The following is a 23400-nucleotide window of genomic DNA, read 5'->3' as shown; positions in this document are numbered from 1 at the left end:
GTTGTGGAGGGCAGCCATCGAAAGCAGTCACAAGAGGCTGCCAGTATACTTTTAACAGAAAATGAAAATGATTATTCAACAAGAAAAACATGTACAATATCACGAGACAAAACAAAAGGTTGCAAAGATTTCAATGCAGAGGCTTCAAATCCAGACTATTCTTTTTAGCATCTGAACCAGGAGCAGGAGGTGTTAATTCAGCCCCTCGAGCTTGCTCTGCTATTTACTACGGTCGTGGCTGATCCCATATCGGCCTCAAGTCCACTTTCCTGCCAGCTCCCCATAACCATTAAACCCTTTACTATTTAAAAATCTATTTGCTCCTTAAATTTACTCAGTGTTACAGCATTCCCCAGGGGATGGAATTCCACAGATTCCACAACCCTTTGAGAAAAATTAATTTCTCCTCATCTGTTTTAAATCAACTACCCCTTATCCTAAAGCTATGACCTTTCATTCTAGATTGACCCACATGAGAAAACAGCGTCTGCATCTACTTTGTCAATCCCCTTCAGCATCTTTTATACTGCAATTAGATCTTCTCTCATTCTTCTAAATTCCAGATGGTGTAAGCCTAAACTCCCAATCTGTCCTCCTAAAACAAACACCTAATCTCTGGAATTAATCTGCTCTGAACTGTCTCCTACTATAAACCATCTCTAGTAAAGGGACCAAAATTGTACATAGACCCCCAGATACAGTCTCACTAATGCCGCGTCTCACTAATGCCACAATACTTCCCTACTTTTTGGACCATTTTCTTTCAGGAATAAATATCAACATTCCTTTTGTTTCCTATTATCCTTTGGAAAGGAAACGGCCATCCTCACCTGGTCTGGCCTATATGTGACTAGACCAACTGCAATGTGGGTGGCTTTTAACTGCCCTCTGGGCAATTAGGGATGGGCAATAAATTGCTGCCTAGCCAGCGACCCCCCCCTCACCCCATGAAGGAATCGAACAAGAACACAAAGATCCTTCTACACTGAAGCACTCTGAAGTTTCTTTCCATTCAGATAATAAGTTGCCTCTAATTCTCCAGGAAAAATGGATAACCTCACACTTAGCCACATTAAACTCTATCTGCCAAATTTTGATGTATTGACCTAATATCAGTTTCTTCGTTGCAACTTGCAATCCCACCTATTTTAGTGTCACCTGCAAATTTGACTGCAGTACCTTCTAACTCTGTATTCAAGTCATTAATGTCGATTGGAAATAGTTAGGGCCTGAGACCGAACCCTGTGTCACCCTACTACTTATAATTTGCCAACCAGAAAAAGACCCATTTATTCTAACTTCCAGCTTTCTGTTGGCTAGCCAACCCTTTGGCCAAGCTAATAAATTATCACTAACCCCATGTGATCTTACTTTGTCAATTAAACTTTCATGCAGCACCTTATCAAATGCCTTCTGGAAGTCCAGGATCCCCATTATCCATGTTGCTCCTTATATCTTCAAAGAACTCTCTAGCAAATTACACAAAACATGATTTACCTTCATAAAAACTATGCTGACTCTGATAGATTACATTTTGACTTTTCAAAGGTCCTGTTATTATATCCTTAATAGATTCCTATTGCTGTGCATTAAACTTACTGGTGTGTAGTTTCTCACTTTCTGCCCCCTTCCCTGTTTGAATAAGGGTCTTTACTAACTTGCCAATCTCAGCAAAAAGTAATCACTTTCCCCACATTTAAGGTCCATGCCCTGATTCAGCCTAGCACAGCTGAAACTTTTGCTACATTTCTACACCCTCACCAGAGGCGATCTCTCCCCAAGACACCAAAAACAAACTCCAAACTGAAGTCATTCTGACTTTAAGCCAGTACTTGAGTAAACTAAATGTCAGCTTCCTAACTTCCACTGCCTTGCATCTATGGACATGGACTGACTTAGTCCCTGGATTGCTGAGTCCCTCTCTTTATGTCACTCAACCCCACAGAATTACTCAACCCCAGCTCCTCTTCACAAGTCAATAAAACCTCATTAAAATACATATAAACAAAGCAGACATCCAGACTTCCTGCTACCACTCTGAAGTGAAATTTAACCGTCTCTCCTCCTTTTAAAACATTCAACAAAAGTTCAGCTTAAAAAATACATTGTCCTTAAAGCTCTGCAGAGAACAACAAATATGTACCTGAGACTAGAGATAGGAACTGCAGACGCTGGAGAATCTGAGATAACAAGCTGTAGAGCTGCACGACCAGGCCAAGTAGGAAAGCCGACATTTCGGGCCTGGACCCTTCGTCAGAAAATGAGACTGATGTTCCTGAGGCTGATTTTTATTTTAAAAAAACATTCAACTGTAATCTCCAAAATATTAGTGTTTCTCACCATTGGAAGATTTGCCGAACTGCCCGTGAAATTGGCAGCTCTTATCTGACCACCTCCAGCATCAGCCAGAGAGAGTCTGTGTCCTTTTTCCACTGCACCCCGATTCCAAGCAAACGGTGGCTGTGATAATGCAACTGAACAAGTGAGAGCTCAGAAAGGATGTTCCTGATGGTGTTGGATTATGTAGATGTACAAGCGTGCGCTAGTCAAGTTACTGGTGGGGCTGTCTTGAGTGAGTGTGTGACTGGAGATGTGATGTTTCAGAGGGTGTGCAGGACCAGAGCAAATATCCTGATTTCAGTACTGAGTCTAGTTGTTTGCAATCTTCCAAAATTCCCTGGATTCTGTCAAAGTTCTGGCTGGTTGGAAAAATTCTATTGAAGAAAGGAACGACGCAGGAACCTGTTGGATGGTTAGCCTAAGGTTTTCAGAAGGTAAAAGATTGAAGTTGATTTTTCTCCCGCTACCACCTCCAGGATCTAGAAAGCCAGAGGATTCCCTGTTTGAGATCTTTGAGCATGCAATGGAAAGGGTGGGCAAAGGGTAAACAGTCCAGATGGTGTATTTAGATTTCCAAAGGTGGCAGTTGTCCAGGGCCTACGGGGAGATGCTCATGCACACAGTTCGAGGCACTCTATCCCAAATCATCATGCACAGATTCCACACTGCTGGTCATGCACGGGATTTTTGGGGGTGGGGGAGAGTCTTGGAAAGGCAGCAAGTAGTTAATCATTAGAAAGACAAATGAAATGGTGTATTCATTGCAAGGGGGATGGAATACTAAAGAAGTTTGAACAGACCACGAGTGAAACCATATTCTAAAGTATTGCGTGCAGTTTAGGGGTCCATATTGAAGGGGGATTTACTTGCAGTCTAGAGAAGGTTCACTCAGAACTCCTGGGATGAAGGAGCCCTGTTTATGGGGCAACATTGAACAGGCTAAGCCTATATGCACTGGGAAGTGGAATGGGGCAGGGAGTGGATTCACTGAATGCAAAGTGAGCTGTTTGTTTTGGGTATGGGAAGAAGGGCTAGATACAGAGCAAGCTGTCTCAGAGGGTGGTGAAGAGGGTGGGTGGTGACAGGGTGAACTCTCTGTGCTGGGATCTCCTGGGAAGTTGCTGCAAACACTTTCTGCTGCAGGTGCTGGGTATTCACAGCATTGCCATTGAGGGCTGTGTGCCTTCTCCCTGTTTCCAGGACCAATCAGCCAGGAATGTTTGGGAAGCAGGATTTCGAGCAGCTGGCCCAGGTTGTGGATGCGTTCAGTCTGATGACTTATGACTTTTCGAATCAACATCGGTAAGCTATGTCCAATGAAGGACAGGGATTTGCAATGTGTAAACCTGAACCTGTGTGGTAGATTGCAATGGGTCTGCAACCTTGAGCCACGAGCCCCATTTCACCAGGGACATTGCTCCTGCCTGCCGTCTTTTTTTGTTTGGCCAGCCGAGTAAGTGCCCCACCTATCGTTCGTTCCAGGGGAACATTTCTCCATAAGAGTCTTTTTTTTAAAGAAGCAACACAAGATTTACTGTCCATGACCTTTTCCTAATATTCCACAACATCCTGTCCTGACAGTCTACAAACTTCAGGTACAGTGCCTGCTCCAGATAATCTCCATACCTCTTTCCAAAAGCCCATCAGGAATGGGAATCCGACCCGGCCCGTCTTGTCATAGAATGGGATCCCAGACCAGGATTCCAATGCGGCCCGCCCTGTCTGGAGCGTGATTCTGGACCGGGATTGCAACGCGGCCCGCCCTGTCTGGAGCAGTCACAAGATGGCAGATGTGAAGTAGGCCACTCAGCCCATTGAGTCTGCTCTGCCATTCAATGAGATCATTGCTGATCTAAATTTTTGTAAAAGACCCCAGCAGCTGGATTTGAAGCAACATCTTCCTAAAAATGTGACGTTCAGCCCACCACCTAGCCATACAAGTTAACCATAAATCCTCAGGGTCCTGGCCCCACAAACCGGAATCTGGTTGTTAATAAAGCTCTAATTGCAATGGTAGTCAGTGTAGTAAATGAGAGAGCTGCAGTTCCAGTTCAGTTCCATGAGGAGTCTACATGGGATCTGCCTGATAGCTCATTAGACCTTCTGCCTCCTTGTACTGCCCTCAATCTTGGATTGCTTGGCCCAGACCCTGGATGGGCTCAAATAAAGCATTCCATTTAGCAGCATGGGTACCTTTGCCTCAGTAAAGCGTGGTCTAGTTTTAAAATTGTTGAACTGTTATTGACTATTGCTTTAAGCCCCTCCAACAAGGCCGCCTGTCTTTCAGACTTCAGGCTGGGGCTGTCTGTGTTGTTGTGGGTGTGGTTTTGGGAAAGGTTCCAGTTTAGTGTGAAGATTGATTGCTGTGAACAATGAGTCAAATGCTGGCTGTTCCTTGTTTTCTAGACCTGGCCCCAACTCCCCACTCCCCTGGATACAAGCCTGTGTCCAGAAATTGGACCCAGATGCGGTTTGGAGAAATAAGATCCTCTTGGGGCTGAATTTCTACGGGATGGACTATGGCATCCTTGGAGGGACAGCGGAGCCTATTGTAGGTCACAGGTAGGACATACTGTCAGACTTTGGATTAGCGACCAGGCACATCTGCATTGTGGCCCGGGAGCTGGGAATTTGTATCATTTACCTGAGCTCAACTTGTAGCTTTAACTCTGAACAATTTTTAAAAAAAACTGGTAAAGCTTCAGTTTTCAACAACATCAAACTCAACTATTGCTGAATGCCGCAGACTAGAAAGTGTGATTCATTTATTGTATGCAGTACAGGCACAAGGATTAAAAGTAGGCACAGGGAAAAGGTACTTGCAAAAATGAAAGTTGGATTAATGCTGCTGGCCTGTTGTGGATCTCTTTCTGAAGGTTAAGGGGGTTTGAAGACTTAAAGTCAAAACTCAGCAGCTGCAATAGCTTCCATAGTTAAATAGTTGGCAGTTGCTAGTACGCTACCTTGGTAGGTAGAGCTGGATTTATGGGGAGGTGGTAGAAACGAAAAGATTTATCAATCTCTGGTAATTCTGTGGTGATGTACTTGCAGATTGCCAGGACATTCTTGGTAGAACAGTGATTGATTTCTGGAAATCTTTCTTTTTTATTTAGAGGGGAAACTAATTGTCTGGTGTCTTTAGGAGGCCTTGTGGGGAGTTTTGTTCTGTATTGTTGAAACTTTAGCTAGTTTAGATATTCAGCCCTTGTGGCCCTGTCTGATTTGTCACTGTCATTCTAATTGCCCTGATTGTATTCAGACCTCTCCCTCTCTGTCTCGCGGGGATGCTCTCTCTGTCTCGCACATGTGTTTTTTTCAAGGCACCAGGTTTGTTGGTCAAGCTAAGTTGTGGTGTCTGTCTCTCTAACTCAGGGCTGGGGAGCTTCAGAAATGACACTGAGAAACAAGCGACAAGTACTGATCTCAGTGAAATGAGAAAAATAGCATGGGAGAGCAGAGGAATTTAACCTGGTCACTTAGTCTCATCAGTTCAAGGACTTCAGACTTCATCAACCCACACCTCCACAGGAGACATCAGTTAATGCAAATGCAAAGGCAACATGGAATTTTATACGAAAGGCTGATTGATCCCACTCCGGGAAGGCAACTGCTTTTGCAGGAGTTTCGGTCACATTGGATCACCTGAATGAGTGAGTGGGCTCAGTGCCAGGACTCGTTCTGCATCCCCCAGCTCTGACTGTGCAGGAATATTGAGGAAACTGACACCAGTTAAACATGCCTCTCCATTTCTTGTTAGTGACTGTACTGCAGTAGGAAATGGAGCGGTGCATCGCAAACTTTTGGGTTTTAAATCAGTTCATTATTCCTGACCTGCCCCTTCCTTCTAAATATGGATATTTATGATGTGAAAGTGCTGCAGTAAAGATGTTTTATACCTTGGTTTAAAAAAATGTGTGCAGTTATCAGGGAGGTAAATAAAGCCTGATAACTATTTAATACATTGCTATCTTTGACTAATCTAAACTTGCCTCATGACCCCCTGCAGCTTTTTGTTTGTTCATTCATAAAACATAGGGGCCACTGTCTGGGCTAGCGTTTATTGCCCATACCTAGTTACCCTTGAGAAGGTGATGAGCTGCCTTCAACTGCTGCAGTCCTCCTGTGTGGGTTGACCCACAAATGCCGTTAGGGAGGGAATTCTGGATTTTGACCCAGCGACAGTTGGAAAAGACGACGATATATTTCCAAGTCAGGGTGGGGAGCAGCTTGGAGGGGTGGTTTGGTTTCACTACCTTCACTATATTCTTCTCTTCCCCCCCCCCCCCCCCCCCCACCCACCCAAACAGATCTCTGGACTCGATCCTAGCTCCACCAGGACAACAGGAGTAAACACTGACCCTGCAGAGGGTACACGAGGGGAGGGGTGGGTGGGTAAATACTGACGCTGAGGAAGGTGGAGGGGTAAACACTAACCCATTTTGGGGGGGGTGTGGCGCGGGAAGAGAGGGTAGGTAAACACTGACTCTGCAGAAGGTACAGGAGGGGAGTGGGCTAAACGCTAGCACAGTCGGGGGATGGAGGGGGCATAACAAGGGGAAACACTGACCCAGTGGATGTAAATGCTGACCTTATGACCCCTCCCCTGGCCTGTGTCCTTGCCTGCTACCTCCTGTCAATAACTGTTCAACCAGACCATGGCTGTCACTGTCACATTGAGCCTCCCTGCTCCCGGATTGTTATTGCTAAATCCCAACTCCACAGGCAGACTGCAACGACCACTTTGTTCAAGTGTTGTCAGACTTTCTCACCAGTGTGCACTGTTTTATCATAATTAATATGTCAAAACACTTCCCCGTTTAAATGTTTAATTAACTGCAATAAAAGAGGATGTGTAATAAAGGTGTTTTGTAATTCTGCCCTAAGCCGATGATGGATGTGTGGGCCCGTAAGGAGAGGCTGTGGTGGAGAGGTAATGAGGTCAGTGTAGATTGCAGGAGCCCATAATGAATGGTATCTCAGTGTGTTCCTGTGATCACACCTCATTCAGTGCAGCGCTTGGGGAATTGTTGCTCCTTTGAAATTATTAGCCAGCAGCTTTTGGAAGCAGGGATTTGCAAGTAGTCACATAAGGAAACAATTCCTTCATTCTGCCAATACTTGTTCTCTGTTGCTGTCAAACCGTGGGGCTTTACCTAACTCTGAAATTGCAGCAAGAATCCATTTGCACTGTCCCCACCTTCCAGCCATCTCCACACAGGTACACTCGCTCAGTTTCCTCCTGTTAGAAAGTTCTCACTGTTTAAATCCACAACAACATCACCTCAACACCGCCCCCCCCCCCCCCACTCCCATCCCTCTCTAAGCTGAAACATCCTCCCCAGATTGCTGTGTATGCTCAATCTGTATCCCTCCGACTTTGATCAACCTCCATAGCTTTCCAGTGGCGGCTGTTTTCTTCAGCACCGGGTTCAACTGTAGCAGTTTCTGTGCATCAGCTGTTTTAGTGCAATTACTGTGCACTGGAGGGTCTCTTGCAGTACCCTGCTTTCTATATACTGTACTGTAACTGTCCTTAAAACAAAACAGCCACTCAGCTCCTGACCTCACTACAGCCTTGGTTCAAACACGGACAAAAGAGCTGAATGCTTGAGGTGAGGTAAAAGGCAAGCTGCATTCGACCAAGTGTAGCATCAAGGAGCCCTGGCAAGACTGGAATCAATAGGTATCAGGGACAAACTCTCCACTGTTTAGAGTCACACCTGACACATAGGAAGGTGGTTGTGGTTGTGGTTGTGGGAGGTCAATCATCTCCGCTCCAGGACATCTCTGCAGGAGTTACTTAGGGTAGTGTCCTAGGCCCAAGCGTCTTCAACTGCTTCATCAATGACCTTCCCTCCTTCATAAGGTCAGAAGTGGGGATGGTAACCGATGATTGCACAATGTTCAGCACCATTCGTGACTCCTCAGATGCTGAAGCAGTCCATGTTCAAATGCAACGAGATCTTGACAATATCCAGATTTGAGCTGACATTTGGCAAATAACATTCAGGCCACACAAATGCCAGGCTATGACCATCACCAATTAGAGACAATCTAACCACCGCCCCTTGACTTTCACTGGTGTTACCATCACTGAATTCTCCCACTGTTAACATCCTGGGAGTTACCATTGACCAGAAACTGAATTGGACAAGTATTATAAATGCAGCGTCCCTACTAGCAGGTCAGAGGCTAGTAATAACGCAGCAAGTAACTCACCACCTGACTTCCCAAAGTCTGTTCACCAGCTACAAGGCACACGTCAGTGTGATGGAATACTCCCCACTTGCCTGGATGAGTGCAGCCCCAACAACACTCTAAGCTTGACACCCACAGGACAAAGCAGCCCATTTGATTGGCACCACATCCACAAGCATCCACTCCCTCCACCACTGATGCTCAGCAGCAGCAGTGTACTAACTACAAGATGCACTGCAGAAATTCACCCAGGATCCTCAGACAGCACCTTCCAAACCCACAACCACTTAAATCTCAAGGACAAGGGCTTCAGACATATGGGAAAACCGTCACCTCCAAGTTCCCCTATAAGCCATTTACCATCCTGACTTGGTAGTATATCACCATTCCTTCACTGTTGCTGGGTCACAATCCCAGAATTCCCTCCCTAATCACATTGTGGATCAACCTACAACTCTGCAGCTCACAACATCCCGTGAATGAATATATTATGAACAAAGTGGTGTTTAGACTGCTGTAAGAGTTGGCCCTGTGCTGTATGGGTGGGGCTGGCTGTAGGTGGGCGGTATGTGATCCTGACTGTCAGGACTGCAGTGATGATGGTTACAGTGCGTCTCTGTGTGTTATCAGTTGTGGTGCATCGTAGTACCATGATCTTTTCAGGAAGCAAGTTGTCTTTGTTCAGGCAGACTCTGTTTGGAATATTTAATGGACCTGCTGAGATAGGTGGTGCGAGAATGTGATGATGCTGATTCTGTTGTTGCTGTATCAGTCCTGAACGTGACAATAGGATTGCAATCCTGATACTAGCAACTCCATCAGAGTGGGCTGCAGATCGTGTTGGGGGTTGTATTCATTCTCCGCTCCAAGTACTGTCAGTGTGAACAGAAAGTTGGTGTACACAGATTTCCCTTCTAAGATCCCCCTACATTTGTGTTGTTTACTTTCAAAAGCTTGGAAAAGCTTGTGGAGTAGTGGGACAGGGAGAGGAGTGTTGAGGCCATGAGCTGAGATGACAGAGAGGACAGTTTCTCCTGCTGTTCTTCGGCTCTGCTGCCTCTCTCTGAAACTTTTAGATCTGCCTGCAGTGTTCTGCCCTGACCAGCTCCTAATATTCCAGCACAGTGTTGTGCCAAATGTAACCAAATTAAACTAATCCCTTCTGCTTGTCATTGGTCCATATCCCTCCATTCCTTGCTTATTTGTGTACTTATCTAAAAGCCCTTTAAATGCCTCTATCGTATCTGCCTCCACAACCCCTGGCAGTGTGTTCCAGGCACTTCTGTGCAAAAAAACTAGCCCCTCACATCTCCTTTGAACTTTGCCCCGCCACCTTAAATGTATGTCACTTAGTAATAGATATTTCAACTCTGGGGGGAAAAGAATCTGACCATCAACCCTATCTCATGATTCTATAGACTTCTACTCAGTCTCCCCTTAGTCTCTGCCACTCCAGGAAAAAAACAACCCAAGTTTTTCTAGCCTCTCCTTATAGCTCATACCCTATTATCCAGGCAGCATCCTAGTAAACATCTTCTGCACCCTGTCCAAAGCCTCCACATCCTTCCTTCCTATAATGTGGCAACCAGACTTGAATTGAACTGAACACAATACTCTAAATGTGACCTAATGTCTTATGAAGCTGCAACATGACATCCTGACTCTTGTACTCCATTCCCCGACCAATAATGGGAAGCATGCCATACACCACCTTTACCACCCTATCTACTTGTGGGGCCACTTTCAGGGAGGTATGGGCTCGAACCCCAAGCCTTGTTCCAGTATAGTGTGGATAATGAGACTGCATTGTCACTAGAGCAAGCAGCCATCCATGCTGAGTTTGAGATTTAACCACAAACTGCTTTTGCTGTACAGTCAGTCTTTTCATTCTGGTTCTAGGCTCGAGAAATTGCAGCAATTGGCTTGGATCCTCTGATATCATTGCTTTGACATATCTGCCCCTCTTTCCCCACTTATTTTCTTTTTATTCTCTCCCTGTTTTTCCTCCTCTCTTCCTCCCTTAGCTGCTCCCACATGATAGCTGTTTGGGCAGTATGGAAAATTGCGGTGCTGAAACATGGCACTCGATGTCCGTTTCGCTCTACAGAGGCGATAGCAATTGGCAACAGTCGGCATGACAATTCAAAAACACCTTGAAGCTCAAATTGACAAGGCAGAAATATCTCAAAGGGGTCACAGGACTGGAGTTGGTTAAAGGGACGAAGGGTGAGACAGTAAGGGACTTGAAAGCCATGAGGATATTAGAATTGAAGTGTTACTTAATTGAAAGGTGGTGTAGGTCAACAAAGGTGATGGGCAATCAATCATTGTGCACTTTGGGCTACAGGCACTTGTTGGTTTTGAGTTGAAATGAAGCGGAGTGTGGAAAGCTGTGTTTATGTTTAAATAGTCTAGTCACGAGCTAACAAATCCAGGGTTGGAACTTTCAGCAGCAGGTGATCTGAGGCAGACATGGGGCCAGCTGATGTCAAGGAAGACTTTTATTTCCATTAGTTCATGGGAAGTGGGCATCTTTGCCTCAGCATTTATTGACCATCCTTAGTTGCTCCTTGAGATGGTGTATTCTTGAACCACTGCAGTCCATGTGCTATTGGTTGCTCTTAGGGAGAGAATTCCAGGACTTAGACCCAGTGACACTGAAGGAACGATGATATATTTCCAAGTCAGAGTGGTGAGTGGCTTGCAGGGGAACATGCGGGGGTGGGGTTTTGGTCCGTGGAGGCAGCTTCTTGATGCCACATTTAGTCAAATGTGATCTTGTTGTCAATGACTATCACACTCACCTCACCTCTGGAATTCGGTTCTTTTGCCCATGTTTGAACCAAGGCTGAAACGAGATCAGGAGCTGAGTGGTCCTGGTGGAACCCAAACTGAGCAGGTTATTGCTGAGCAGATACTGCTTGATAGCACTGTTGAAAACCTCCCCAGAAGAGATTGGGGCATTAATTGTCCAGGGTTGACTTGTCCTCTTTCTGTACAGAACATAACCAGACAGTTTCCCACATTGTAGGGCAAATGGTAGTGTAAAAATTGTTCTGAAACACTAGCATAGAGCATCGATAGTTCTGGAGCACAAGTCTTCAGCGTCATCGCTGGAATGTCATCTGGGCTTGTAGCATCAGCAAGGATTATCAGGTATCTTTAACACTGATATCTCGTAAAGTGAATCCAATTGGCTGAAGACTTTAATGAACCTGTTGTTTTAAGAAATTTGGACATTTGTTGCCCAATCCTAATTGCTCCTGAACTTAGTGACTTGCAGAGCTATTTCAGAGGGTGAGTTAAGACTCTACCACATTGTGGGTTACTCTCTGAATTTTATTAATTGAGTTTAAGTTCCAGAAAATGCCATGCTGGGATTTGAACCTCTACCCCAAGAGCTAGAGACTGTATGTCTGGATTGCTTGTCTAGTGATGTCAACACAGTGCTATCATCTCCCCCAGTGGTCTCTCGATGCTGGAGGAGGCCATGATGGACTATCCACTGGGCACTTCTGGTTGAAGATAGTCACAAATTCTTCAGCATTCTGCTGGGCTCCCATCATGCCTCCTCTTCCTCCAGTGAGTTGTTTAATTGTCCATTACCATTCATGACTGGATACAGCAGGACTGCAGAGCTTAGATCTGATCTGTTGGTTGTGGGTTCACTTAGCCCTGTCTGTCACTTGCTGCTTGTGCTGATGTCCACGCAAATAGTCCTGTTTGGTAGGATCAGCAAGTTTACACCTTGTTTGCTGCTCCTGGTATATGCTCTCCAGTGATCTGTGTCTAGATGATCATTCTCAAGTGGCTGTTTCAACTAACTGTCGCCTGTCGTTACAAAGTTATAGAATGCAAGCTGTTTAGCTGAAGTGTGTCATGTTATGTCCTACTCATTGGCAGCTGGCCTAGTGTTTAAGGAGCGCTCGGTCACCCTGCCTGCCTTTCACAGGGTGCTAGGACCTTTAGGGAAATTCCTGTCATGCCCAAGGTTAGGACTGTATCTGCTCTGGATTAGGCTGTCTCTTTAAAAGCCAGGGAGTATCTGCCTCTGAGGAGTAGAGAGAAAGGGCAGAAATTTGATCAGCACAGAATCACAGTGGAAAGTGCACAGTGAGTGTGAGTGGGAAATGTTACTTTGTGATCAGTAGAAAAGGGTGTAATATAATGATCTCTGGAGAGAAACTGGTAATTATAATGGTGCCAGAGCATAATGGATTGGGGTTTGACTATGTTCTGGCAGTGTCTGAACCTCAGAAATAAACTCTACTCCTCAAAACCAGTGCCAAATTCCCTTCCTTTTATTCTGGCTGATTGGCTGTGGTTCTCTAATGGGTTTCCTGGCTGTGTTTTGTGCAGAAAACTGCTCCTAATTTCACTGAAATTCATGACATGCCCACGTTACATATCCATTGAGCACTGTTCACAACATTTCCGAAATCGGACTTGTCTCTGGAAATGGGGTTTTGTCTTTCTGAGCTGTAATTAGCTGGCTGAGATTTGTCTATTTTTGTTTGCTCGGGTGTTGAGCCAGATATCTTTCCATTGAGGAGGATTTCCACAACAGCCGTCAAAATGGGCAGTGAATCTTACACCACCAGCGTACTCTCCTCACCATGTCCCCACCATTACTCTCCTTTTGAATCACCTTCTGGCTGTGCCCCTGAGAATTCACGTCCGTCCCAAGCCAAACAGATCTTTCCTGTCAAAAACTCACCCCTCGGCTTTCTCTAGTCTAAGGAAGACAGCCCTAGAATAACCAATCATGCCTCCAAGGCTCTCTCGTAAGGCTCTTCTCTCCAGAGCGTTCACATCCTTGCTGTAATGTAATGACGACAAGTATGGACACAATTCCAGTGCCACCTCACCAGCACTTGACACCGTCCCAAGCACACTGTGCTCTGAACCTTGTACAGTAAAAGCAAGCCTGCCATGTGCCTTTCTTTGCCACCTCGTCTATCTGTTCTGCACCTCCTCAATGAATTCTTTAGAATCGTAGAAACCCTGCAGTGTCAAAGCAGGCCATTCAGCCCATTGTGTGCACACCAACCCTCAGAGCACTCCACCCACACCCAGCCTACTATCCTGTCCCCCTAACCCTGCATTTCCCATGGCTAATCCACCCAGCCTGCATATCCCTGAACACCATGGCCAATTTAGCCTGGCCAATCCACCTAACCCACACAGCTTTCGACTGCGGGAGGAAACCGGAGCACCTGGAGGAAACCCACACAGACACTGGGAGAATGTGCAAACTCCACACACAGTCAACCAAGGGTGGACTCGAACCGCATCCCTGGTGCTGTGAGGCAACAGTGCTAACTGCTGAGCCACGATGCCACTCCATACAGTAAGCCCATACTGACATGACAGCAGTGAGCTGAGAAGGACAGTCACTGCATTTTGCTGTGAAATCTGATCTATACCTCTGGCTCCCATTCCTGACTGAAAGCCAGTCACTCCTAGGTGCCGTATAGCATCTACCAGGCAATTAGAGAGGTAGGCCGTGCTGAACAGTCTCTGCTGATGTGTAAAATGTGGTCACCGACTAGCCGTCCAGCTCGTTGAGATTGCAGAGCTGTGATACCGCTACCAGGTGAGAGACAATCAGTTTAGTTTTTGGCCTATAATGGTGTTGGCCCCTCTCTCTGTGAAGCTTAATGAACAAATGCTCCCAATCTCCGTTCATCTCTTTTTAAAATAATGTATTCCAGACTCCATGAACCTTAAATCATCCTGAGGCTCGATTCTCATTTTCTGAATGAATTCCCTTTCAGTCCGACTGCCAAACATGACAGCTCTACTCCAGTGAGGCAGGTAATTGTCTGTGAGAGAGCCTTCTGTCTCTGTATCCCATGCACTGCTTGTGGGCGACTTTAAACCTGAAGTGAGCCTCTTGCCCACGCCCTGTCATCTTCAGGCAGCTACTGGTGACTAGCTTCAAAGAAGTAAGCTTTTCTAACCGGGGCTGGTGTTGTCACCCAAAGTGGTGGTGATTAACAGAGCTCTGCTGGGAGTTTCCATAATGAGAGTACTGCCTCATGTTCAAATGAATTCACAGCAGATGCCAGGTTAAGAGCATTCTCAAATTATATTCAGCAATTAGCCCGTGTGGCATGAGGCACCATGTCTGTATGTGTGTGTGTCACAGTGCCAAGGACCTGGTTCAGTTCCAGCCTTGGGGGACTATCCGTGTGGAGTTTGCACATTCTCCCCTGTGACTGTGTGGGTTTCCTCCCACAGTCCAGAAATGTGTAGGTTAGGTGGATTGGCCATGCTAAATTGGCTGTAATGTTCAGGGTCGTTCTTGTAGGTCCGGTGAGTTAGCTATGAGTAATGCAGAATTACAGGGATAGTACAGGGGGATGGGTCTGGGTCTGGGTGAGATACTCTTTTTGGAGGGTTGGTGTGTTGACTCAATGGGCCAAATGGCCTGCTTCCACACTTAGGGATTCTATGAAAGCAAACAAAAGTGACCTGAAACCTGCCTAGAAATAGGGTAGAGGTAGTTGGAAGGGTTTTAGTAGGTAACTGAAGAAAACTCAAAAGTTACAGGCAGCAGGGGAAGTTAGTGACTGTGACAGAGGGAAAGAAAAGTGGATTCTAGGTGTGATGGTGCTTCCTATTGCATTAGTGCTGGAAAGGCAGTTCATCTACACAGTTTGTGTGGGGATCTCAATGTGAAGACAAGATCGGATGGATAATTCTGTGCTACTCATATGTTCAAGGAGTGAGCAAGCAGCTAAACGGTGGAGTTAGGACTCGGGGAGTGGGGGGGTGCAGTTATGGGAGCTCACTAGAAACCCCCGAGTACCACTAACAGATCAGTAAAATAGAATAGAAAAACCCACAAGAAGGTATTTGCATGATGCAATTGAGCAGATTAACGGGAGGGAGAAGCCAGGGGCAGTTCTAACTTGAAGTTAACTGTTAGTGAAAAGCTGGAGTCGTGCCTTGAGAACAGACTGCAGTTTGGGGTGTGCAGGGAGTATAGAGCTAGAACAGAAAGATGATTTACCAGAACAAAGAGACCTTGGAGTGCAGGTTCAGATTTGCTTGAAAGTGGAGTCATGGGTAGACAGGATAGTGAAGAAGGCATTTGGTACATTTACCTTTATTGGTCAGTGGACCAACTAGTGGAGGTATTCACTGCCATCTTCAGCCTCTCCCTCTTACAAGCTGAAGTTCCCACCAGCTTCAAGAAGACCACCACCATCCCAGTACCCACGAAAACAGTGTGCCTTAATTTCTACTGCCCAGGGCGCTGACCTCAATAATCATGAAGTGCTTTGAGAGGCCGGTCATAGCCCATGTCATCTCCAGCTTCCCTGCCTCAATTCCCTACTGTTTGCAACAGACATAACAGGCCCACAGAGGATACTATATCCGTAGCCCATGCACTCATTCCTGGAACATCTGGACAACAAAGACACCTACAACAGACTCCTGCTCATTGACCACAGCTCCACCTTCAACACCATTATTCCCTCCTGACTGATCTCAAAACTCTCTGATCTTATTCTCAGCTCCAGCCTCTACAACTGGATCCTCAGCTTCCTGACCCACAGGCCGCAATCAGTGAGGATATGTAACTGCACCTCCTCCACAGAAATGCTCAATACTGGAGCCCGTCAAAGATGCGTCCTCAACCCTTTACTATACTCCTTGTACACCTACAGCTGTATTGCCAAATTCCGAATGAATGCCATCTACACGTTTGCTAACAACACCACTGTACTGGGACAGATATCTAACAACGACTAGGCAAAATACAGAAAGGAGATAGAGGGCTTGGTGATGTCGTACAATGAAAAACATCTACCTGTCAACATCAGCAAAACTAAAGAACTGATCATCAACTTCAGAAAAAAAGGAAGAGAACACACCCCCATGTACATCAATGGAACTGAGCTTGAGAGGGTGAAGAGCATCAAGTTCCTTGGAGTGACAATAACCGATGATCTGTCCGGATTTCCCACTGCCAAGAAGATACAATAACACCTCCTCCTCCTCTTCAGGCAGCTCAGGAAATGTGACATGTCCATAAGGTCCTTCATCAACTTCTCAGACACACCACTGAAAGCATACTGTCTGGGTGCATAATGGCCTGGTAGGACAACTGCTCTGCCCAGGACCATAAGAAACTACAGAAGGTGGTGTGCACAGCCCAGACCATCATGGAAGCCAACCTGCCATCCATGGATTCCATTTACATGGTTCGCTGCCGCAGAAAGGTGACCAACATCATCAAAGACCTCTTACAACCTCTTCCATCAGACCGAAGGTATGGAATCCTGTACGCATGCACAAGCAAGTGCAGGAGCAGCTTCTTTCTAGCCATTATCAGACTGTTTGGACTCCAATTACTGCCCCATCAGTCTACTCTCGGTCATCAGTAAAGTGATGGAAAGTGTTATCAAGCAGCACCTGCTCAGAAATAACCTGCTCAGCGACACCCAGTTTGGGTTCCGTCAGGGCCACTCCGCTCCTGATCTTATTACAGCCTTGGTTCAAACATGGACAAAACAGTTGAATTCGAGGTGAGGTGAGGGTGACAGCCCATGATATCAAGGCTGCATTCAACTGAGTGTAGCATCAAGGAGCTCTGGCAAAACTGGAAGCATCGGGTATCAGGGGACAAACACTCAGGTGGTTGAGTCATACCTGACACACAAGAAGATGGTTGTGGTTGTGGGAGGTCAATCATCTCAGCTCCAGGACATCTCTGCAGGAGTTCCTCAGGGTAGTGTCCTAGGCCCAATCATCTTCAGCTGCTTCATCAATGACCTTCCCTCCATCATAACGTCAGAAGTGTGGATGTTCACCGATTGCGCAAATGTTCAGCACCATTCATGACGACTCGGATACTGAAGCAGCCCATGTTCACATGCAACAAGATCTGGATAATATCCCAGGTTGGGATGACAAGTGGCAAGAGACATTCATGCCGCACAAATGCCGGGCTATGACCATCACCAGTAAGAGACAATTTAACCACCATCCCTTGACATTCAATGGTGTTACCGTTATTGAATCCCCCACTATCAACATCCTGGGGGTTACCATCAACCGGAAACTCAACTGGACTCACCACATTAACAGAGTGGCTACAAGAGCAGGCCAGAAGCTGGGAATACTGCGGCGTGTAACTAATCCCCTGATTCCCCAAAACCTGACCACCATTGACAAGGCACAAGTCAGGACTGTGATGGAATACTCCCCACTTGCCTGGTTGACTGCAGCTCCAACAACACGAGTAGCTTTGCACCATCCAGGACAAAGCCGCCCACTTGATTGGCACTATATCCATAAGCATCCACGCCCTCCACCGCCTACACTCAGTAGCAGCAATGTGTACTATCCACAAAATGCACTGCAGAAATTCACCAAAGATCCTCAGACAACACCTTCCAAACCCACGACCTCTTCCATTGAGAAAGGGCATGGGCAGCAGATATATGGGAACACCACCACTTCTAAGTCCCCCTCCAAATCACTCACCACCCTGACGTGGAAATATATTGCCGTTTGTTCACTGTCGCTAGGTCAAAATCCTGGAATTCCCTCCCGAATAGCATTGTGGGTCAACCCACAGGTGGACTGCAGCAGTTCAAGAAGGCAATTCACCACCACCTTCTCAAGGGGCAACTAGGGACGGGCAGTAAATCCTGGCCAGCCAGCAATGCCTACATTCCACAATGAATAGACAAAAAATCTCCAGCCTCAAGCAATGTCAACCTGAACTGTAACGTGTAAGCCTCTAAATCTTTTTGATCTATACACCCTTTGCTTCCTGTCATTAGCCTTTGCTGCTGGTAAACAATGCTTTTCACTATACTTTGGTTCATATGAAAATTAAGCAATCAAAATCAATCAACTAGTGCATTGAGTATAGGAATTTGGAGGTCACGTTGCAGCTTTTCAGGATAGCAATTAATCCACTTTTTGGAGTACCGTGTTCAATTCTAGTCTCCTGGTTGCAGTAAACTTGAAAGGGTTCAGGCAAGATTTACAAGGATGTTGCCAGGGTTGAAAGGTTTGAGCTACTGAGAGAAGCTGAATAGGCTGGGACTATTTACTCTGAAGCATCAGAGACTGAGGGGTTTATAAAATCATAGGGGTGTGGATATGGTGAACAGACAAGGTATTTTTCCCCCAGGTTAGTGTCCAAAATCAGAGGGCGTAGGCTTAAGGTGAGAGGGGAAAAGATTTAAGAGACCTAAGGGGTAACTTTTTCATGCAGAGGGTGGTGCATGTTTGGAATGAGCTGCCAGAGGATGTGGTGGAGGTAGGTACAATTACAACATTTAAAAGGCATTTGGATGGGTATGTGACGAAGAAGGGCTTAGAGGGAAATGAGCCAAATGCTGGCAAATGGGACTAGATTAATTTCGGATATCTGGTTGGCACGGATGGGTTGGACGAAAGGGTCTGTTTCCGTGCTGTACAGCTCTCTGACTCTAACAGAAAGAGTCACTGACAGTCCATCTGAGTGACAGAAATGAGGAACTGTGATCCCTATGAAGTTTACTGTGATTTGATGGCCTACAGTATCAGAATTGCTGAGAGCCCTGTGAAAGCTGTCTTCAGCATGTTTGCAGATTTGATGTGGTTTCCCAGTGCTGAGCAGCCTGAGTACAAGTGGGCTTGTCAGAAGATTGACCCACACAGTGTTTCTAACCACCCCTCTCGGTGCTGTCTTCATGTGAGCCAAATGCGATGTTTCAGTCGGGGAGTAGCATTCATTACAGTTGAGTAGACTGGACCTGCTAGGATCATGGACCTATGCAACCTGGGGCTGGTGGAGTCCTTTCTATGTTCACCTGTTGGCAGTTTGTAGACCTTATTTGGATGATTCTATTTGCTGACAAAATACAAGGCTGCAGGACATGGTGTGATTAATTTGTCGGTGTTAGTGCCCAAAGTAACAACGGACCTCTGCATTGGGAACCCTTGCAGTTCCATCTGAAAAGACAACTGGCCTTTAGTCGAATGAAGCACACGACCATTCAGGCTTCTGTAATGTAAAATCTTAAATAGAATTGAAGCTTTAATCAAGAACAGAAACAAAAACAGAAGTTGCTGGTAAAGCTCAGAAGCTCTGGCAGTATCTGTGGAGAGAAATCACGGTTATGTTTCGAGTCCAGTGACCCTTCATCAGAACTGCTGAGTTCTGTTGATGCCAGTACTGAGGAAGCGTCACAGGACCCGAAACGTTAACTCTGATTTCTCTTCGCAGATGTTGCTAGACCTGCTGCGCTCTTGCAGCAATTTCTGTTTTTGTTTCTGATTTGCAATGTCAACAGTTCTTTCAGTTTTTTTGTTTTGAAGCCTTAAGCATGTCCTTACAGTTTCTGAGCAGTAACAAGTTTAGTTTGGTGCATTAAACACAGAGTGGAGCTTGTGTCTTGGGGACTGGGTTAAGACTGAGAACGATGATAACCACAAGTTTTAAACTCCGAGCTCCTAATCAGCTGATCATGGACACAAGTTTCACTTTTCCAGATACATCGAGATCTTGAAAGATTACAAGGCAAAGCTGCAATGGGACGAGCAAATTGCTGAGCATTTCTTTGATTATAAGAGGTGAGTTTCTTTCTAGAAAGGTCACTCGGGATCCATGACGGCATCTTGTCCCCTGGACCTCCTGCCTGATCTCCTCGCTCAGCAGGACCCCACCCAGTCGATCTGCAACATAACACAGTGGCAATGTAACAAATCGCACACTACTGAGTGACTACACCCCTGGGAGTGGGGAATGGAGGGGCTGAGTACGGGTTGGAGGGAGGACGGAGTAGGTGAGGAGGGTGGGTTGGGGCGTGGAGGTATGGTTAAGGATCAGGGGTCAGGCTGGAGTCTGTGGCAGGGTTAATGTAATTGAGAATAATTGATTGTGAATCCCTCACTCTGACCAGGGAATGTCTTTCTTCCAGGCACCAGGGTGGGAAACATATTGTGTTTTACCCAACATTAAAGGTGAGACATTTCATGGATCTTACTAATTTACTACTTACTAACACATAATATTGCTGCTTGGGATGAAAATCTGTGATTCCTCTACCCCGTCCCCCACCCCCAGGCCTTGCCCTGGTCTGTGCCCTGTTCCGATCCCCTCCCTGTCCCTGCCCCTTACTGCTGCTCCCTGCCCTGGCCCCCCTCAATGGACACTGCACTTTCTCAAATGACACAGCACAGGAGGCCATTCAGTCCAATCTCTCCCCAGCTGTTGCACCCTGTTGCTTCCCTGCAGCTTTAATATTTTTTGCCCCGATGTATTTGCCAGTTTGCTTCTGATCCTTTCCATTGGGTCTGCTTCCAGCAATCCTTCGGAACAGTGCACATACAAATGATAGTAGGTTGTTAAACCAACAGGTAACAATTCCCTCACAGACTGCGCTGAGTCACAGGCCTGAGGATATGAACTTTGCGACATTGAGCATACTTTCTCTCCCTGTACACTCTCTGCATCATTCCTCATTTGGAGCAGCACAATGAAACCTCTCATGCTGCCCTACGCCTAAGGGCAGCAATCCAACATGTTCAGGTTCCCAAGTTGACCAAACTGCGTCATCTCTGGTACCATTCTCGCGACTTTCATCTGCACTACCTTTCGCACCTTGATAACCTCCATCAAGCCTGAGCCCTAAAATTGGTGACAGTCCTCCAGCTGAGGCCTAACCAGGCTTCAATAAGCATTTAAAAGCAATACGCTGCAGATGCTGGGAATCCGAAATAAAAACCAAGAATGCTGGAGAAACTCAGTGGGTCTGGCAGCATCGTGGAGGGAGAAACAGAGTTAATGGTATCAATTTATTTATTTCTTCACTCTTTGGAATGTGGATGTTGCAGGCTTATGTTGACAAACATAACTGCCCTCAGATTGAGTGCCCCATGCTCATAATTGCCCTCGGAATGAAGCAATTTTATATCGATACTGCCAGTGTCCCTTTAGTCCCAGCGTCTTGGCTCAATGTGGTTTGGTATTCATTCACGTGGCAGGATTTATATCTGGGTCTACCTGGTGTGTTCAGCCGTTCTCCACATGGCAGTGGTGGAGGGGACAGTGATTTGTGCAAATGGATATTCAATGTTCACACAAACAATTCAAATATGTCATGATTTTAGTTACAAGTGTACTCAAAATAAACCTCAATCCTCCTGCAATGTTCTCTCTCTCTCTCTCTTTTTCTCCTCCCTCCCCACCCCCCCCATCAACCACCACCATCTCTCTTACCCGCCCTCTCCCCCTCCTATTCACCCTCTACACCCTCTCTTCCACAACTTTTCTCCCCCACCCCCTCTCCTCCCCCATTTCCACCCCTCTCACCTTGTCCCTCTCTACACTTCCCAGCCCCCCCCTCTCTCTCCAACTCCTCTCTCCACCCACCCGTCTCCCCCTCTCCACCCTCTATCCATCTCCCTACCCCACCACAATGGCTCAGTAGTCGCACTGCTGCCTCACAATGCCAGGGACCCGGGATCATTTCCATCCTCGGGTGACTGTCTGTGTGGAATTTGCACATTCTCCTTGTGTCTGCGTGGGTTTTGTTCAGTGGCTCCAGTTTCCTCCCACAGTCCAAAGATGTGCAGGCTAGGTGGATTGGCCATGCTAAATTATGTATAGTGTCCAGGGGTGGGCAGACTGGGTGGGTTAGCCATGGGAAATGCAGGGTTACAGGGATAAGGTAGGGTGGTGGGTTTGGATGGGATGCCCTTCAGATGGGGATTCTGTGTAGACACTCATTCCTTGTACACTTCTTTTCCAGTCTATCCAGGCGAGGTTGGAGCTGGCGAAAGAGTTGGGCACTGGGATCTCTATCTGGGAACTAGGCCAGGGCCTGGACTATTTCTACGACCTGCTATAAATAGGTCACTGAGCTCCATCATGAGGACACGCCATTGGCAGCTTTGTTTCTGAAGGCCTGAAAGGATGATCTCAACCAATAATGGTGTTTCTGTGAAGGCAATGGTTTCTACACCTGTGTTTGGGGAAGAATTTAAGGTTTGAAACAACAATAGAACAATTAACTTGAACTTCCTGAAGCCAGTTTTTAAATAAAAGTTTTTCTGAGTATGTCTCTGTATTTTTTTTTCCTGGTCATGTTGCCACTGTACAGGGCATTGGTTAGGCCACTTCTGGAATACTGTGTTCAGTTCAGGTCTCCCTGCTATAGGAACGATGTTGCTAAACTTGAAAGGGCACAGAAAAGATTTACAAGGATGTTGCCAAGGCTGGAGGGTTTGAGCTGTAGGGAGAGGCTGAATAGTCTGGGTAAAAACAAAGAACTGTGGATGCTGTAATTCAGGAACAAAAACAAGTTGCTGGAAAAGCTCAGCTGGTCTGGCAGCATCTGTGAAGAAAATATTAGAGGTAATATTTCAGATCAGGTGACGCTTCCTCAGAAATGTTAGCTCTGATTTTTTTTATTTCTTCACATGCTGCCAGACCTGCTGAGCTTTTCCAGCAACTTCTGTTTTTATTCCTGAATAGACTGGGGCTATTTTCTCTGGAGCATTGGAGAGTGATGTTATAGAGGTTTATAAAATTGAGGGGCATGGATAAGGTGAGTGGCCAACGTCATTTCCCCAGGGTAGGGAGTCCTAAACTCGAGGGCATAGGTTTAAGGTGAGAGGGGAAAGACTTAAAAGTGACCTGAAGGGCAACTGTTTCATGCAGAGGTGTTGTCTGTATGCAACAAGCTGCCAGAGGAAGTGGTGGAGGCTACTATGGTTATAACACTTAAAAGACATCTGGAGGGGTACATAGGTAGGAAATATTCGGAGGGATATGGGCCAAATGCAGGCAAAAAGACCTAGTTCAGTTTAGGAAACTTGGTCAACATGGGCGAGTTGTTTCTGTGC

At 46.2% G+C, this 23400-nt stretch overlaps 1 protein-coding gene across 3 annotated transcripts in view; it reads left to right on the top strand.

Annotated features, from left to right (window-relative positions):
- Nucleotides 1-22612, top strand: part of chid1 (chitinase domain containing 1) — a 132639-nt gene extending 110027 nt beyond the window's left edge. Inside the window, exons 8-12 of one of the 3 annotated variants that reach the window (XM_059651933.1) lie at nucleotides 3541-3642; nucleotides 4747-4902; nucleotides 20044-20124; nucleotides 20472-20514; nucleotides 22305-22612. In XM_059651933.1, the coding sequence (XP_059507916.1) occupies nucleotides 3541-3642; nucleotides 4747-4902; nucleotides 20044-20124; nucleotides 20472-20514; nucleotides 22305-22403 (481 nt within the window). In that variant the 3' untranslated portion in view covers nucleotides 22404-22612. The remainder of the gene's footprint in view (nucleotides 1-3540; nucleotides 3643-4746; nucleotides 4903-20043; nucleotides 20125-20471; nucleotides 20515-22304) is intronic. The other 2 variants (XM_059651935.1, XM_059651934.1) reach the window with 2 other exon arrangements.
- The last annotated feature ends 788 nt before the right edge of the window (nucleotides 22613-23400 follow it).

The sequence above is a fragment of the Stegostoma tigrinum genome, chromosome 17 (assembly GCF_030684315.1).
Source record: "Stegostoma tigrinum isolate sSteTig4 chromosome 17, sSteTig4.hap1, whole genome shotgun sequence".
Classification (NCBI taxonomy): Eukaryota; Metazoa; Chordata; class Chondrichthyes; order Orectolobiformes; family Stegostomatidae; genus Stegostoma; species Stegostoma tigrinum.
This window is presented reverse-complemented; position numbering and strand designations above follow the sequence as displayed.